An 18,116-nucleotide genomic window follows, 5' to 3' on the forward strand; every position below is an offset into this window, starting at 1 on the left:
AGAGACAATAGGATCCTGGGAAGTGTAGTGCAGATGATGAGACAGACTGGTGCAGACGACAGATTGTGACAGTCATATTGTGCCTTTTCAGAGGCCGATGAGTCATGGCCCTGAGGAATCTTAAGAGCTTAGTTTCATGTGCAGAAACCCTTTCTTTAATGTGCTGTATACATCCGTAAAATTGAAAGAATATTGGATCTTAAAGTGAGAGCATTTTTATTATGTTGCAATAAATAGACATGGATGGGTAGATATTCGAATAATTCTTTTGATACAGAGGTCCTGTTGGAAACCTTACTGCCTAAGTGATGGTGACGGGACTATAGTTACTACATATGTATGGATGTACTGTACTGATGTCTGGATGTCAGACAGTGGGAAGACATGAAACAAGGTTAATCAATGCATTATGAATTTACAGTCCTTTGAACAGTCCTTCAGCAAAAGAGTTTAGCCTTAAATATTGAAATACTTGCCAGACCATGACTAAACAGACAGGGTCTTGGTGAGCATAAATCCATGCATTAAAATATCTCGTATTCAAGTGGTTGGACAAGGTCAGAGAACTTGTGTTGGAATACATTTTTCCTTGTATGCAGAATATCAAGAGGCTTTACAATTGTACAGAAGAAGCAACTTCAATATCTAATCAGTTTTTAATCTCCCTAATAATTGTGCATTAACTAACTAACAAGCAAAAATAAATAATACAGTGCCCCTGCTAACAGAGTAGCATAACATAATCCGAATCCATTTTAAAGGAGTAGTTCACTTTAAAAAAAAAAAAAAACTTTTGCTGATAATTTACTCACCCCCATGTCATCCAAGATGTCCATGTCTTTCTTTCTTCAGTCGAAAAGAAATTAGGGTTTTTGATGAAAACATTCCAGGATATTTCTCCACATAATGGACTTTAATGGGAACCAAACGGTTCAAGGTCCAAAGACACTTTCAGTTCAGCTTCGAAGGGCTTTAAATGACACCAGACGATGAATAAGGGTCTTATCTAGTAGCCTACCCTTCGAGTCATGACTCGAAAAAAGATTTGCTCATTTTGATGAACGAGTTCGAACAGGAGAGTCACGAACGCGCATCACAGAACAGAGCAAGGCGAGCATTTGTGCAAATAAAACTTAAACTTTTGTATTTATTTTTTAAATGGTCAGCCATTTAAAAAAATAAATACAAAAGTTTAAGTTTTATTTTCGCTAGATAAGACCCTTATTCATCATCTGGTGTCGTTTAAAGCCCTTTGAAGCTGCACTGAAACTCTCATTTGGACCTTGAACCCATTTGGTTCCCATTGAAGTCCATTATATGGAGAAAATCCTGGAATGTTTTCATCAAAAACCTTAATTTCTTTTCAACTGAAGAAAAAAAAAAGACATGGACATCTTGGATGACATGGGGGTGAGTAAATTATCAGAAAAAGTGTTTTGAAAAGTGAACTACTCCTTTAAGTCAGTACAAAATACATCATTCACTCTAAGTATTATTGTCCATTTCAGGTGATCTGATCATGTGGACATTGAGTAGTCAGGTCCAAAACAATTTCTGATCACCACTATAGGAGATGAGAATGAGATTGTTTGGCCAATGTTTCTCGCAAACTTTCTGCATCAACAGACCAAACTGTGAATGACCACATAGTCACCTGTCAATCTTTAAGCCATCCACAGCCAGGTGCAAAAGTAGTTTTAAAGTACACTTTTTTTGTTGTTACACCTCTTTGGTCTTTTTCTACCTCTTTGGGGTAAATTAGTAACTAAATAGTAGTACTTAAATGTATAATTAGTAATTTCAGTATAATTACGAAACCTTAAAATAGGTGTAGCCAAAAAAATGTTATGTAATTCATTCATTATAATCTGTGCTGTTCTTTGGACGTTAATATTTGTGATCGTTACCATTAACGTTTTGCACTTTAAAAATTGAATAACCTATTCAAATATTAAACTCAGCGTCTAGATAACATATTTCAGTAGCTTTAACAGGACTGTCTATTAGCCCTTCGTGCAAATAGTCCGCCGTGTCCAACATGAAAATGTAATGCATAGGCTACTTATGATGAGCTACTTTGGAGTGTCGACGTCACTCTCAAGGCTTCTTCCACACACAAATGTGCACTCACGCTCTCAAAGTGCTCTGAAGAGGTGGCAAACTCGAGATGTGAGCGCCTCGACGTTTAGCAGCAGGAAAAACAAGGATGTGAAAACCGTCACTGTTTATTTTACTCAGCATTTCAAGATACTATTAACTTCCTTTTGTCGACTTTTGGCTGCATCTACTGTATGTAACTAGGCTATAACCAATTTGAGAATCTGCTTTACATTTAGCAGGGGCAGACTTGAATGTAGGCTATAACACGTTGCGACAGCGGCATATCCTCCGAAATGACCAACGAAGCTTATCACACACGCTTAACCTACATAGCCTATTTGTTTGTGATGGACTGTGAGGCTTTTTATGTGGGCTGCTGAGCCCAGCAACTTTATTCTCGCGCTGTGTGAGGATTTAGATGAAGCATGGATTGCGATTCTTCAAAGAACTTGTAAATGGCAAGGTCTACGCTCAGGTGTGTGGAAGCTCCGGAAGAATTTACTCCATGTATCAAGCATGCAATAAAAGTGATATCAGCTGAACTGAGTAAAGCAAAGATGTTTTCGGAAGAAGCCAATTTCAGTTACACTTCGAACGGCACGGATGATGATGAAACGCTGTCCACGTTAGATCAAGATTGGAGCGACTCTCCTGCTGAGAAACTGTCACGGACGGGACATAACGTGGTCGCCGTTATTTTGGGATCTATTCTGGTATTCGGGATCCTAAACAATTTAATCGTCCTCGTTCTGTTTTGTAAATTCAAGACCCTACGGACTCCTGTGAACATGCTTCTGCTCAACATCAGTGTGAGTGACATGCTTGTATGTCTGTTCGGCACCACGCTCAGCTTCGCGGCCAGTATCCGCGGCCGGTGGCTGGTGGGGAGACACGGGTGCATGTGGTACGGATTTGTAAACTCGTGCTTTGGTGAGTAAGAAACAATCTAGCTAGTTAAACATCCTTTAAACCATTAATTCAAAAACGTATTCATTAAGGAACTAAACGCAACTAATGTGTGTTGACTGCAACAGTTTGCTTGCTTGGTTTGTTTATCCTATATGAGCAAAACTAGTTACACAGTTTTAGAGCTGCATGATACATTTTTGGCATGATGGATACATTGATTTTTTTTATTTATTTTTTTTGTAGTTGCTTAAAATAGAGATCAATATTCTCTAAAGAAAAAAAAAAATGTCAGTCATTGCTCTCTACAAAACCTGAATCTAAAGATAGCTACTGAACAAAACATGTAGGCTAATTTACCAAAGGTTCTGAGAAAATCTTATTTTTCAGTCCAAGTAAATATATATATTTTAAATATTTTAGTGAAATATTTTAATTAAAATTTTACATAAAATATTTAGCTTCCTAGCAAGTTAGTTTGCCACAACTTAAGAGAATCAGGGAAGAGACGATTCAAACTGATGTACTAATTTTATTTTATTTTTTTTTGTTGAAATATTTTTTAACAAATTGATTAAATCAATTGATTAAATCAATGACTCACTCTTAAAGACATTGTTCCTGATTAAATTAGCATTTTTGAATTAATTTCAGAGATTTTTTAGAAAATGCAACTTGCAATGCAACTTTGACCGACCAAGAACGTTTTGTGATACAATTTCCCCCCAAAAAATAATATGAATAAAATCATGTAGCCTATTGTTAAAAATTAAACATGATTATAGTAAATAAAAGTGGGAAAATAAAATGTGTTTGCTGAACATCTAAATTTGTTTAGACATGTGAGTAAATCCAACACGTTTTTTTGTTTTTCCAATTTTATTTACTACAATCGTATAATTAAAGATAGGCTACATTATTGTATTTATTATTATTATTATTTGGAAATTGCATCATTTGGTTCAACAAGTTCGTACTCAGTTTGAATGGGTATGATGCTTCAGTGGTGCACATGTCCCATAAATAATATGATTTAGGATGATGAAATGATATGATCTTTCATAACATCTCTGTCTTGTTCTATTGCATTTGTGCTATAATGTAATTTCTTCAATGTCGTTGCTTTATTGTTTTTGATCCGCAAAGGAAAATGAGATGATTGAGTTGAACAAATGTATAACAAATGTCAGTGAGGAAGTAATGTTATCAGTCCAGGTGGCTGTTATGGATGACATACAACACTGCACAGAAGAAATGCAAAAGTAGTTTAAGTTCCCAGTTTTTTGCCAATAAGAGTGTTGAGTCTTAAACCTTGGGTCAGGTGCTGATGATTTGTAACATTGTATTAGTCTTGTTACTGTAGGGGTGAACTGGAAAGATCAAATGATGTACTGAAAAGATGCAAACAAATACAAAGTTTTTTTTATGCTAACATTAACTCATTCACTAACCGATTTTTTGTTTAAAAAACAATAACAAAAAAACTGTTGTACTCAGTCTACTGCCTTCTGTCATCTGATTAATAGTTTACTTCTTTTGCAAGAAAGGTACCTTTTAAAATAATTCCAAAAAATATTCACCTTCACAGCACAGGTCGTGTACATGCCTTTTTTGCTATGGAATTCTAACAGATTAAGAGAATAACTTTTGTATTCTTAGACAGTCATATTTCAAGATGAACAATGTCCTGGACTGAAGCAACGCATGTTTATCAATATAACACTTTTTAGAAATCATGTTAAAATGTGATGCATTGCATTTTCTTTTGCCCCCACAAAAACTAAACAAAAGCTTTGATCATAAAACTAAGAATTTTTATTTTATCTTATCTTTTAATGATTTTAATATCATCTTATCTTACAACATATTATTGGATCTAGATTGACAACTGATATATGTATAAGGTAATCTGATATAGCCTATCCCCCTGTTATACAGATCTCAATGATATACATTACAAAATATCAGAACTTTAAATGTTTTGGTCATATAAATATAAGCCACTGCACCAAATTGGAGATTTTTACTCAGTTGGTAACTCTGAATATTTTTTTTTCTTCTTGAGTATGAGCTCCATATTCTCTTATTTCATGTATGAGCCATAAAAGCCTGATATAAAAACTTTTTTTGGGGGACTGTCCATAAATAATGATGTTTATACTGTAAAAAACTATATTCTAGCCATTAACCCTAAACCTTTCCATCACAGCAAATCTTAATTTTTACATTTTCATAAAACTTTGCTGATGACTTTTAGTCCCCATGAGGATGAGCTTTAGTCCCTACAAGGGCAAGGATTTAGGATATGGCCATCTTTCTGGGGATATTTTAGCCCATAACATAGGGTTTACAACACGCACGCACGCGCACACACACACACACACACACACACACACACACACACACACACACACACACACGCACACACACACACACACGCACACACGCACACACACACACACACACACACACACACACACACACACACACACACACACACACACACACACACACACACACACACACACACACACACACACAAACATACAGAGAGAGAGAGAGAGAGAGAGAGAGAGAGAGAGAGAGAGAGAGAGAGAGACAGCTAGACTGCAGTTGTTATATTAAATGTCAGTTGAGCATTGTTATTTAGAACTTTATTTATTTTTATAAATCCCCATGTAAATCAGACTGCAATCTTTGAAAAGAATTTTTAAGTTTCACATGTATAAGTGATGCCATTTAAATCATGTAGTAACTAATATATTTTGAATTATTTTCTGGGAGTTAATCCCTGGAGTGCTTTAAATACTCTATAAAACATTTATTTTGTTAGGTGAAAAATATACTTCATGTTTAATTTCATCACAGTCCCCTGGAAGTTGGACAAGAAAGTTTTAAAGCATGAGAAAAGCAGCAGCCAACGTATAATTGTAGAACACAAGACTGCAGATGGAATTAAATTAGCAGGTAAATAACTTTGTAACATTTATTTAAACACACAGTTGTGTTGTGTTGTTTCACTCTCCCCCTTTTCCTTCCAAGTTGACCCCAAAAAGGCTTTTATAAATGTCAAGATGTTTTTCTCATAATCTGCCAGTCCAGTCTTAATTCACAGGTGATGCTGTAAGCATGTATTTGCAAATGCATGTAGATGATGTCTTGCATGCAGGGCTTGACATTAACTTTTTTGCTCACTAGCCAATTTGGGTAGTGGTTTTCCAAAATTACTAGCCACGCATCATTTTTACTAGCCACATTTTTGTTGTTGGAAAATTACGTTTATATGATTAATGTTGACAAAGGGGCTTAAAACGTGCTAAAATGTACTAATATTATCAATAGCTCTGTTAAGGTTTTTTGAAAACATGTTGTCTATTAAGATACACATAAAATAGTTTCTTACATATTTTTTTTTTTAACAGAAGTAAATACTGTAATACAGAGTAGAATAATTATCTGCATTAGAAACAATGAGCCAAGAATAATTTTTTTTTTTTTTAGAAAAAATCCACAATTAAGGCAACAGGATTGCAACTTCATATGGGCCTAAATGACAGTTTTGGGGACTTTGAATTGTTTGTTTTGCATTAGCATTTCCTCAGAATTCTAACTTAATAATATCATCAACTGGAGACATGTCCACCTGAAACAAGTATACAGTAGGTCTTTATTAACCAGATTATTCCCACAAACACATCTCCTGTTTTTTTCATGGCATGATTCATTTTATTAAAACATTAAATTAACTCTGGAAAGATGACGTGGCATAAGGGCTGCCCTGCTAGTAGTTACACCATGTCCCTTAATCACGAAGATATATTTTTTTCTTTAGGCTATATCGACCACACACACTCACGAATGTGTATGTGCACGCGACCAGTTGCATGTGATGATGGACATGCCTATGTTCTGGATTCTCCTGCTATTAAAAAAGATCGCTATATCATCACATTAAGTAGATAATTAAACACAGACTAAAACAGCCCTCAGTTCTACGGCCAGCCCGCGAGTTTAATCTTCTCTAATTGCAATTTGTTTGTTATGTCAGATGTCTTTTGACAAGACTACAATTTTTCAACACGCCAAAGTGGCCAGTGGGATTGACTGTGTTACCCGCCACGGGTGAAATCCACCCGCATTTGGCGGGTTGGCGGGTGTTAATGTCAAGCCCTGCTTGCATGTACAGTCAGGTCCATAAATATTGGGACATTGACACAATTCTAATCTTTTTGGCTCTATACACCACCACAATGGATTTGAAAAGAAACGAACAAGATGTGCTTTAACTGCAGACTTTCAGCTTTAATTTGAGGGTATTTACATCCAAATCAGGTGAACGGTGTAGGAATTACAACACTTTGTAAATGTGCCTGCCACTTTTTAAGGGACCAAAAGTAATGGGACAATTGGCTTCTCAGCTGTTCCATGGCCAGATGTGTGCTATTCCCTCATTATCCCATATACAAGGAGCAGATACAAGGTCCAGAGTTCATTTCAAGTGTGCTATTTGCATTTGGAATCTGTTGCTGTCAACTCTCAATATGAGATCGAAAGAGCTGTCACTATCAGTGAAGCAAGCCATCATCAGGCTGAAAAAACAAAACAAATCCATCAGAGAGATAGCAAAAATATTAGGTGTCGCCAAATCAACTGTTTGGAACATTCTTAAAAAGAAAGAACGCACCGGTGAGCTCAGCAACACCAAAAGACCCGGAAGACCACGGAAAACAACTGTGCTGGATGACCGAAGAATTCTCTCCCTGGTGAAGAAAACACCCTTCACAACAGTTAACCAGATCAAGAACACTCTCCAGGAGGTAGGTGTTTGTGTGTCAAAGTCAACAATCAAGAGAAGACTTCACCAGAGTAAATACAGAGGGTTCACCACAAGATGTAAACCATTGGTGAGCCTCAAAAACAGGAAGGCCAGATTACAGTTTGCCAAACAACATATAAAAAAGCCGCCACAGTTCTGGAACAACATCCTATGGACAGATGAGACAAAGATCAACTTGCACCAGAGTGATGGGAAGAGAAGAGGAAAGGAACTGCTCATGACCCAAAGCATACCACCTCATCAGTGAAGCATGGTCGTAGTGTCATGGCTTGGGCATGTACGGCTGCCAATGGAACTGGTTCTCTTGTATTTATTGATGATGTGACTGCTGACAAAAGCAGCAGGATGAATTCTGAAGTGTTTCGGGCAATATTATCTGCTCATATTCAGCCCAATGCTTCAGAACTCATTGGACGGCGCTTCACAGTGCAGATGGACAATGACCCGAAGCATACTGCGAAAGAGTTTTTTAAGCGAAAGAAGTGGAATGTTATGCAATGGCCAAGTCAATCACCTGGCCTGAATCCGACTGAGCATGCATTTCACTACCTGAAGACAAAACTGAAGGGAAAATGCCCCAAGAACAAGCAGGAACTGAAGACAGTTGCAATAGAGGCCTGGCAGAGCATCTCCAGGGATGAAACCCAGCATCTGGTGATGTCTATGCGTTCCAGACTTCAGGCTGTAATTGACTGAAAAGGATTCGCAACCAAATATTAAAAAGTGAAAGTTTAATTTATGATTGTTAATCTGTCCCATTACTTTTGGTCACTTAAAAAGTGGCAGGCACATTTACAAAGTGTTGTAATTCCTACAGCGTTCACCTGATTTGGATGTAAATACCCTCAAATTAAAGCTGAAAGTCTGCAGTTAAAGCACATCTTGTTCGTTTCTTTTCAAATCCATTGTGGTGGTGTATAGAGCCAAAAAGATTAGAATTGTGTCAATGTCCCAATATTTATGGACCTGACTGTATTTAATAATTAATACATTTCCCCCATGTTGCATTATTAAGGGCGGTCCTCTGTCATGTGGAAGTAATAAAATACAACACGACTACCACAATGAGTGACAGACTCTATAATTAGAATACACATTTCTTTGTCTCACTTTATTTAATGTCTTTAAATACTATGCACTAACATGAATAATTTTGCAACAAAGATTTTGTGACGCTGGTGGTGCGGTTGAGGCAAGGATAAGGCTGGATCCAAGTGCAGCACACGCTTTATTTAAAATACAAACTCAAACAGACTAGATACAAGACTCTAACTCAGAAACAGGATAAACTCAGAACCCCCCCCCCCCCAAAAAAAAAAACACACAAAAAGTTCAGCAGGGCGGTGAAGCGGAGACGGTCCTGGGAGAGGGACAGAGGGCCAGGCCTGTGCAGGAGAACGGGACCAGGAGGTTGCCAAGGCAGGCCTGGGCCGCAGAGCGTGGACAGAGCAGGGGGAGGCGAAGGCCAGGGCGGAGCAGGACGAGGCGAAGGCCAGGGCGGAGCAGGACAAACTGAAGGCCAGGGCGGAGCAGGACGATGCGAGGTCCATGTCTGTATCGCCTCCATGGCCCTCACAGGGTACCTACTGCCCCCCTCCCCCCAAAAAAATACTTGGGGAAATCCACAGGGATTTGAAGGGCACAACTTGAACAGAGCTTGAAGGGCACAGGCAGGGCGAGGCGCAGAGGCGGGGCACAGAGGCGGGGCCGGCAGGGCGAGGAGTCCTGGTACGCTCACCGAAGCCTGGCGAACCGAACGAATCCTCCTTCTCCTCTTGCGGCGGCGTCTCACTTGAACTGAAGACTCACTCACATGAACTGAAGACTCATCACTCACATGAACTGGAGACTCATCATCACTCACTTGAACTGGAGACTCATCATCACTCACTTGAACTGGAGACTCATCACTCACTTGAACTGGAGACTCATCACTCACTTGAACTGGAGACTCATCAATCACTTGAACTGGAGATTCATCATCACTCACATGAACTGGAGATTAATCACTCACATGAACTGGAGATTCATCACTCACTTGAACTGGAGATTCATCACTCACAGGGCTTGAGTGAAGTGCATGCTCGTCGGGGCTCACGTGAAGCGCGGGCTCGGCTGGGCTGACATGAGTTGCGGGCTCGGCTGGGCTGACGAGAAGTGCGGGCTCGGCTGGGCTGACGTGAGTCGCGGGCTCGGCTGGGCTGACGCAAAGTGCAGACTCTCGCTGCTTGCTCTCCTCCGTGCCCACAGTAACGCAGAGCCGCTCCACAACAGGGCCAGGTCAATATACCACTCTAAAGACCTGTGCGGATCAGGTTCAGGCATCAGAGACCGGAGTGGTTCCTTTAATCCCCCGCGGAAAAAGATCTTCAAGCACTGGGTGCTCATTTGCGCGAGATGAGCCAGTTCAAGAAACTCCGTGACGTACTGTTCTATGGTCCGATTCTCTTGACGGAGACGAAGAATCTGGACGTCTGGACTCCAGAGAGGCATGGCTGCTGGATCACGATGCGGTGAGTTCTTCTGTGACGCTGGTGGTGCAGTTGAGGCAAGGATAAGGCTGGATCCAAGTGCAGCACACGCTTTTGCTCGTCGGGGCTCACGTGAAGTGTTAGAACGACGGGATTCACACGTTGTGTGGATTCAGAGGACCCTTATCGTAGCGCTGTTTCAACTGGGCTTTCATGTAGCGCAAACTCGGCGGAGCACGTGTTTCGTCGTGAAAAATGCCGAATCGTCGGGTCCTCTGTGAAGCGAAAGTTCCAAAAAATCCACAGTAAAAAGCGAACCGCTCATGGAAAAGGCCAGATCAATATATTAGGAAAGAGTACAGCTTAAACTCGGAAACAGTATAGCAGAGCCGAGCGGTTCAGACAGTCCTCCCCGAAAGAACATCATTAAACAAAAATCATCCAAGTAGGACTGACGAGAGAGCTTCAAAAAATCCATCACAAAAACCTTGAGAGGACATTCTCCTTGGCGGAGGCTTACGATCTGTGCTGTGGGATCCATTACGGGGTCCGTGTTCCTCTCAGCCGCTGGATCAGTAATAGTGGCTCAGTATTCTGTCATGAAACTGCACATGGAACAGGGACAGGTGATCCAAACGCAGGCTTTATCAAAGCCAGGTTAGCAGTCCAGATCAGCAAACACACGATGCAGGGAATAGGCTAACGGGAAGACCAGAAACAATAGCACTCCAATGCTAAGACCAGAAACAGGCAGGGAGTCCAGAAACCGTGAAACTCGGAAACAAGAAACCAGGAAAACGCTCGAAGCAGTCATACACTAACAATACTGAGCCCCGAACAAAGGGAAAACTCAGGCTTAAATCAGGGATCTCAAACTAAAACAGGTGCAACAAATAAACCATAATCAGTCCAGGGTAAAAGGCCCTCTAAGGAGCGGCTTCCAGACGCTCCCAAAACGATCCAGGCGGGAGGCAGAGCGAAGGCGATCCTGGGGGAGAGACGGAGGGCCAGGCCCATGCAGGGGAACAGGACCAGGACACAGGCAAGGATAAGGCTGGATCCAAGTGCAGCACACGCTTTATTTAATATACAAACTCAAACAGACTAGATACAAGACTCTAACTCAGAAACAGGATACATGAACAACCGACATCAACCATCTGACATTAAACAAGAACAAGTCTACGAGTCTGTTAGATCACAACACTAGAGTAGAGTCAGCGCACTATAATTGTTCTTCATGCGTACAGTAGCCTAACTGAAATTTAAAACTGTTAAAAGAAAAGGCTGAATAAACTATTGCATAGATACTGTATAATACACTATGCATCGATATGTCTTTCTCTTTCCTTGGTGCTTTTAACTTTTCAATGCGGCAGACTCGAAGAGCTGCGCACCACCCTGTGACTCCGTGTTGCTTCAAGCGCATCATTCAGTGCTTGCGGTGCACATAGGCGCTGTGTTCAGCACTATTTTGGAGTCTTTCACAATCATGTCATAATACTTTTGCGCAATGAAAGCTTATTAATAGCCTTTCTTGTTCTGTCCTATCTATTATATGTTGCTGCCTCACTAAACAGCCGTGCTTTACATTTAAAACAGCTGTGCATCTTATTTTTACGTTGTTATTTTACAACAATACAAAGAGCAATGTGTACCGTTTTACCAAATTTAGTGCTACACTTCTTGTCTCTTATTTGTTCCCCACTAAGAATGTTTTTTTTTCACTAAATGTTCAGATTTTATACAATTATTGTGCACTTGTGATTTTTCTAGGCTAAGTTTTGCTGAGTTATCCACTAATCTTGTTTACAATAGAATTTTTGTCATAGGTTATGGTCATATATATATTTTATTTGTTGTTTTTCTTTATAATAAAGTTGTCTGTATTAAGTAGATTGTTTAACACACAAAATAGTGATTATCAGATCAATGAGGCCTCTCCCTGCTCACCACAAACCTGATTTAGGGTTTTATTTAGTTATAATAAACAAAACAAAAAAATAAATATAATTTTTATCCGATTAATCGATTAATCGGACGATTATTTTTTCCGATTAATCGGATAAAAATTATTTTTAATTTTATTATCAAAATAATCGTCAGTTTGGGTGACTTATGTGAATCGTGCAGATCCAAAGAGATTTTTTTAGAGGGGGGGGGGGGTCTGATTATAATTTCACCAACAGTTATTTGGATTGCCTCCACCAAACAAAACAATAAGCAAATCAGAACACTGCGCGCCAAAACAGCAGTATGCGCACAAGAGTGAACCAGTAACGTTAGTGTTTCTTCGCGTGAGGATGCCATCGGGCGCGCTCACTGTGCAGAAATGCGCCCGCGCGTGGATGGCATTCTGCCCGTGTATACAGTTTTTTTGCTCTCGTATCCTGTGCGCGAGTTTTGAGACTAAATAACCGCTCCCACCACGCGCATCACGCGCTGTGCGTAGGGCTCCAAGTGCTGAGGGGACGCTAAAAATAGCCTAATGAAAAATCAATCATCAATCTTCTTGTTATAATCAGCGCGTTCTTCATCTTCAATCCGCAGCGACGCCGAGCAGAGAGCACATCAGAAACAGAGGACAGGGTGTGTGTGTGTGTGTGTGTGTGTGTGTGTTCTGAGCCTCATTGGCCTGTCACTGCTCGTCAATGTCAGAATATTTGAGATGACCAATCAAATCAAAGTAGGCGGGCTTTATGTTCACAGACGCTGAGCGCGAATTTTAACAGTGCAACTCGACGCTTCAGTGTACGGTCAAGTGCGAGATAAGATGTAAGTAAGTAGCTAAAATTACATTTATATATTTGATAGTTTTTTTTTAGGTCATAAATGACAATAAATAATTAGGCAAACTAATATAGTTTTGTCTAATTTCGCCATTTTGAACTGAAAATAGGCCTATTATGTAACGTAGGCACAGGATTAATAATGAATGTGTACATATTGAGAATAAAATATAAATTGTAGCCTTTAGTAAATTAAAAAAAGCCAACTTTAGGAGGGCAAGATAAAAACAGAGAAAAGAGTGTGATGCTGATGAGGAGAGAAAAATAATCAGCTCACTGACATGGCTTTAAAGCTGTTGATATCGATTTTTTTTTTTCTTTTTTTTGCCTTCACAATATCTTAAAATGCACATCTGTAGTTTAGAGAAATCCAAAATTTTCTCGGGGAAACCCCGAACCCCCCTAGCTGCCCTGCCTCAAATTTGGGACCATAGTGATTATAAAACCATGTATTTACTTTAGTAACTACAATTACTGGGTAATAACTAGTACTAACCCTGGCCTACCCCTAAACCTACCCCTGTTCCATGTACTCACGTTATATTAGCCAGTACTTTCTAGGTAAGTACACTGTAAGTATACTGTAAGTACTGTAAAAGGAAGCGTTACCCATCCGTTAGCTACTAAAACTTCTTTGTCGTTGTGGAGAGCGCAGTGCATAGATGCTTAGCAACAACACAGACGGCACGGGAAAATGGGACCGGATTTTACTATTAATAAAAGATAAGCTTTTAGACTCACTCTTTTTATAAAAAATGATTTAAATGCTGAAATATTGGAGGTTTATCTTTTTATAACACATTTTGTTTCTGTGAAAAATGATTTAAAGGCTGAAATATGTGAGGTTTGTTTTTATAAAACCCTTTTTTGTGTGTGAAAAATGGTTTAAAGGCTGAAACATATTTACTATATGCCTAGGGGTGGGCCGGGGATAGCAGGGGTTGGTGGCAATATATGTATCTGGATATTTTCCGCGGACGAGGGTTTCGATTACCTATCTCTTTTTTGACCATACATGTGTTTGCATCCCTGATTTTTACTGTATCTGCATCTCATATAGAGGCTAAAAAGGGTGCCATGTGCGTTGGATGTCTACGCTTTGACAAAAGCGTCGTATATGACGCCTTGGGATGATAACATTGTCTAATAGTTGTCATTCTTACAGTATATTGTGATAGCTCATTTGTATGTGTGAGAGACCCGGTCAGAGAGCTGCATACAGTGTATCCATGTTAATCTCAAATTGTGCTTATTTCTTGTCTTCACTCAAGCATGTTGGGACTAAATCCATATGAGAAGATCATCTTAAGCACAGATAAACATGATTAAACAGCTTTAAAGATTAGAACATGCTGTCCTGTGAGAAGAGAGGCCTGAGAAGCGATTTGAGAACATTAGGGAATTGATTGCATAACTCATAACGCATAACCTTCCTACATAAAGCCAAGACTGAGGAACTTCAGATCTAAGGCCAAGAAGAAGCTCAGGATCGGCACTGGTGACAAGAGCATTTATGAATATGTGAATCCACCTGTCTCCACCGTTTAATTAGAAATTGATTAAATCAGGTGATTAATGCTGTTAGAATTTTCCTCACCAGAATTATAATAATGACAATTACAGTATCATCTTCAATAGATGACATTATGTATTATCATGACACCCACATGGTTTCCATGGTTTCTGATCAGTCTCTCTTATTATAACTATAATGGGCAGGGTATCAGTTTTGATTTTCCAGGCCTTTGTAATTACTCGAATGAAAGAATGTTCCCCTGTCACAAATGAGAAATGAGTCAAATTCTCTGTCCAGACCTATTCACCTTATTTTTCAATGTGAAAGCTATATCCTGTGAATAAGCACGATTTACTATTCATTAGCCACCATAGGTGAATTACAAAAAGTGCAGTAAACATAAAACTATATACGATTTTGAAAATAAAGTAAAATAATATGATAGCAAATACCCGTTTGCAACTTCAAGCAGCAAAATAGACTTTTTTTGTACAGTTCTGTACAGACTGTTTTGTAATATTGGAAGTGTCTGACACTGTAAGCCTTGCACATTCAAGTAAAAACATAGCAGTGTCTGCTCTTATGTTAAATAGAAAGTGCATAAAGTGCGTTAGTATGTATTTGTAGATTGAGTACTTCTGAAAGGTCCCTGAACTATCCAAGGGAGGTACTGTGTCCTCAGGAGAAAAAAAAAGAACTGGTTGAGAAAATTATCGATATTACACAAAATAAAACAATGCAAGTATTAAAAAAATTACATTAAAAGTGTAAAAGTCACTTTTTTATATAATGTAACAGTGTCAAACAGAAACACCTGCAGATAGTTACAGCGGCAGTGTATAGTGCCTCCTCTGCTTCCATTGACTGCTGCCAAAACAGACTTCATTCAGCCTGAATGAAGACAATGATGGCATTTATGGGAAGACTAATTAAAAAGTAAGTAAACAACTTAGAAAAACTTAGATATCACTGCTTTGTCACATCAAAATCAAACTTGAAATTACCTGAAACTAAGATAGGGAACGAGACGATGCTTCGATGACGCCTTGGGAACGCCTCCAACGTGAGTCCAATGGAAAGAATGAGCGTCACGGGTGGGTGACATCATGACCAAGAAGAGATAAAGTGCATCCGGTGCAAACCGGCATTAGCTTCGAAAATTGTCAAAGCAAGTTGATCGCAGAGATGAAGGAAGTATGGCAGGGCGATGCATTGTCTCATTCCCTATCTCAGGGAACTATGGTTATAGACATAACCTGAGATGTTCCCTTTCGAGGGAACTCGCGATGCGCCAATGAAGCTTTGGGATCGTGAATACCCAGATCGCCAAACTTTCAAGTACCTGAGTGTCAGCCTGTTGTCAACTAAGCACTAAGCACCTGAGACCCTGGAGCAGCATCCAGATCTATGCTGTAAAACCTCATGAATGTGAGAGGAGAAGACCAGCCTGCCACATCACAAACGTCTTGGAGAGACGGTTTTGGTTTTCGAAACCCCAAACAATAAGGCTTTAGAGGCTGTCATAATCCTCATAGAGTGAGCTCTGACTGCCAAAGGCCATGGCTGGTCAGAGGACTCATAAGCAAGTTAAATAGCCTCGACTGTCCACTTGCCAACCATCTGTTTATAAGCAGGAAGAACTGTCTTTGGTGCTCCAAAACAATCAAATAGCTGGTCAGAACTTCTCCACAGAGAAGTCCGATGAACATAATACACAAGAAGTTAAGCTTTTCCTGGTCCGAAGAGGTAAAAGGAGGAGGACAAAAAGCCTGTTGCCCAATAGGCCTCAGAATCATGGTCGGCACCTTAGGGACGTATCCCTGGATATAAGAATGCCTTGACCATCCCTGGTGCAAACTCAAGGCAAGTGGGAGAAACCGAAAGGGCATGAAGGTCTACGACTCTTTTGAGGGACAAAATTGCTAGCAGAAAGATGGTCTTAAAAGTAAGACATTTTTCTGAAACCGAATCTAGGAAACGTGGGACCAGGGGGTCTCGACACAACAATGCCACCACGTATGCCTTGGGCGTGGATGGACATAAACCTGACGTAAAGCACTCTTGCAGAAACTCAAGTACTGTGTTCACTAAACAGTTAACTTTTAAATACAGTTAATACATACATAAGAATAATAATACAAATACATAAGGAATTGCCACTTTTCATATAGTGAAAAAAGTGACAAAATATTTTCTAATATATCATAATGTATGTAATTTAATATTCAGAAATATTCATAATTTCAAGCTAGTTAAAAAAAGCACAAGCACACCTGCATGTACTTAGGTATTTAGCCAAGATACTATCACTGTGCTGAGGAGCGCACAGCCATTAACTTTACAAATCTCAAGTCTTTTTTTGTGACATTGGGTTGCACAGTTTTCATTTAGGGCACTTTTTTCATACACGCACACATACAAATCATAAGCACGCACACATACACATGCATACACCACATGTGAAGATATGTGAAAGAGTAACAGCCACCCGCCTCCCAAGTTTCATTAAAAATCATCCGAATCCCCTCTTCTGCTGTCTACCACTTCTTTCAGCAGTTCGGTACACAGGTTTACGTCGGTGGGCGTGACGTAAACAGTCTTTGGCTTGACGGGCGTGACGTAAATAGTCTCTGGCTCGGCGGGCGTGACATGACGCACAGGCTCAGGAAGGGATTGTTATGAAGTGCAGGCTCATCAGGACTGCTGTAAAGAAGCTCAGGCTCGGCAGGACTGACGTGAAGAAGCTCAGGCTCGGCGCGGCTGAGCTCAGGCTCAGTTGATATGAAGTGAAGAATCATGAGTTATAACAGAGACTGATAATGAAAGACACCTGTGAGACACGCGCCGGTCCCGCGGCTCTCTCGGAGAAGCGAAAGCATAAAACGGGGAGCGAAGACGGCAGAGAGAGAAACAGGCCTGATTTTATGAAGTTTTGTTTCTGTTGTGTGTAACGTTACAGCAGTCGTCAATGAGGGGCCGCTGGCTTTGGCTTATACTTTCGTTTTGTATTTGTTCATTTTACTATTAAAATGTTTAAATGTTCGCCGGTTCCTGCCTCCTTCTTCCCACAAGAACAAACCCCGTTCACGTTACATTGGCAAACTTTAGGTGAATTACTCCTTGTTTCTATTTATTTCTGTTTGGTGAATTATTGCATGTTACCTGGATGTTTAGTCAGGCGAAACTATCACAACACAAACGTCCGTGTGCTCGTCTGATTCAGAGATTTCCTCCAGGAGAAATTGCCATCGTTGAAATTCTATGCAGCAGACGGACTCTAGTTTGTTTTTCACTCTAGTAGTTTATGGCCATACACTCCCCTTCAGTGAGAGCAGTCAATTTCCTTGTCTTGTGTGTATAGATCGCAGTCCTACTGGCAAAGGATGCGATACAGCCAGTCTCTCCAGCCGGAGTGAGGTCAGGACACTGCAGTCCCTACTAAGTTTTGAATAGGAGTCTTCACAAGCTACCATTTTCGATTGCATCCGTCCCCGAGA

The 18,116-nt window shown here is 40.0% G+C and overlaps 1 protein-coding gene across 1 annotated transcript in view; it reads left to right on the forward strand.

Moving 5' to 3' along the window:
• Positions 1–2,191: 2,191 nt before the first annotated feature.
• Positions 2,192–18,116, forward strand: part of tmtops2a (teleost multiple tissue opsin 2a) — a 51,780-nt gene continuing 35,855 nt past the window's right edge. The window contains exon 1 of the mRNA XM_089133896.1: positions 2,192–3,030. Within this exon, the coding sequence (XP_088990022.1) occupies positions 2,556–3,030 (475 nt within the window). The 5' untranslated portion in view covers positions 2,192–2,555. The remainder of the gene's footprint in view (positions 3,031–18,116) is intronic.

Source organism: Pimephales promelas, chromosome 8 (assembly GCF_988280905.1).
Source record: "Pimephales promelas chromosome 8, fPimPro1.hap1.1, whole genome shotgun sequence".
Lineage (NCBI taxonomy): Eukaryota > Metazoa > Chordata > Actinopteri > Cypriniformes > Leuciscidae > Pimephales > Pimephales promelas.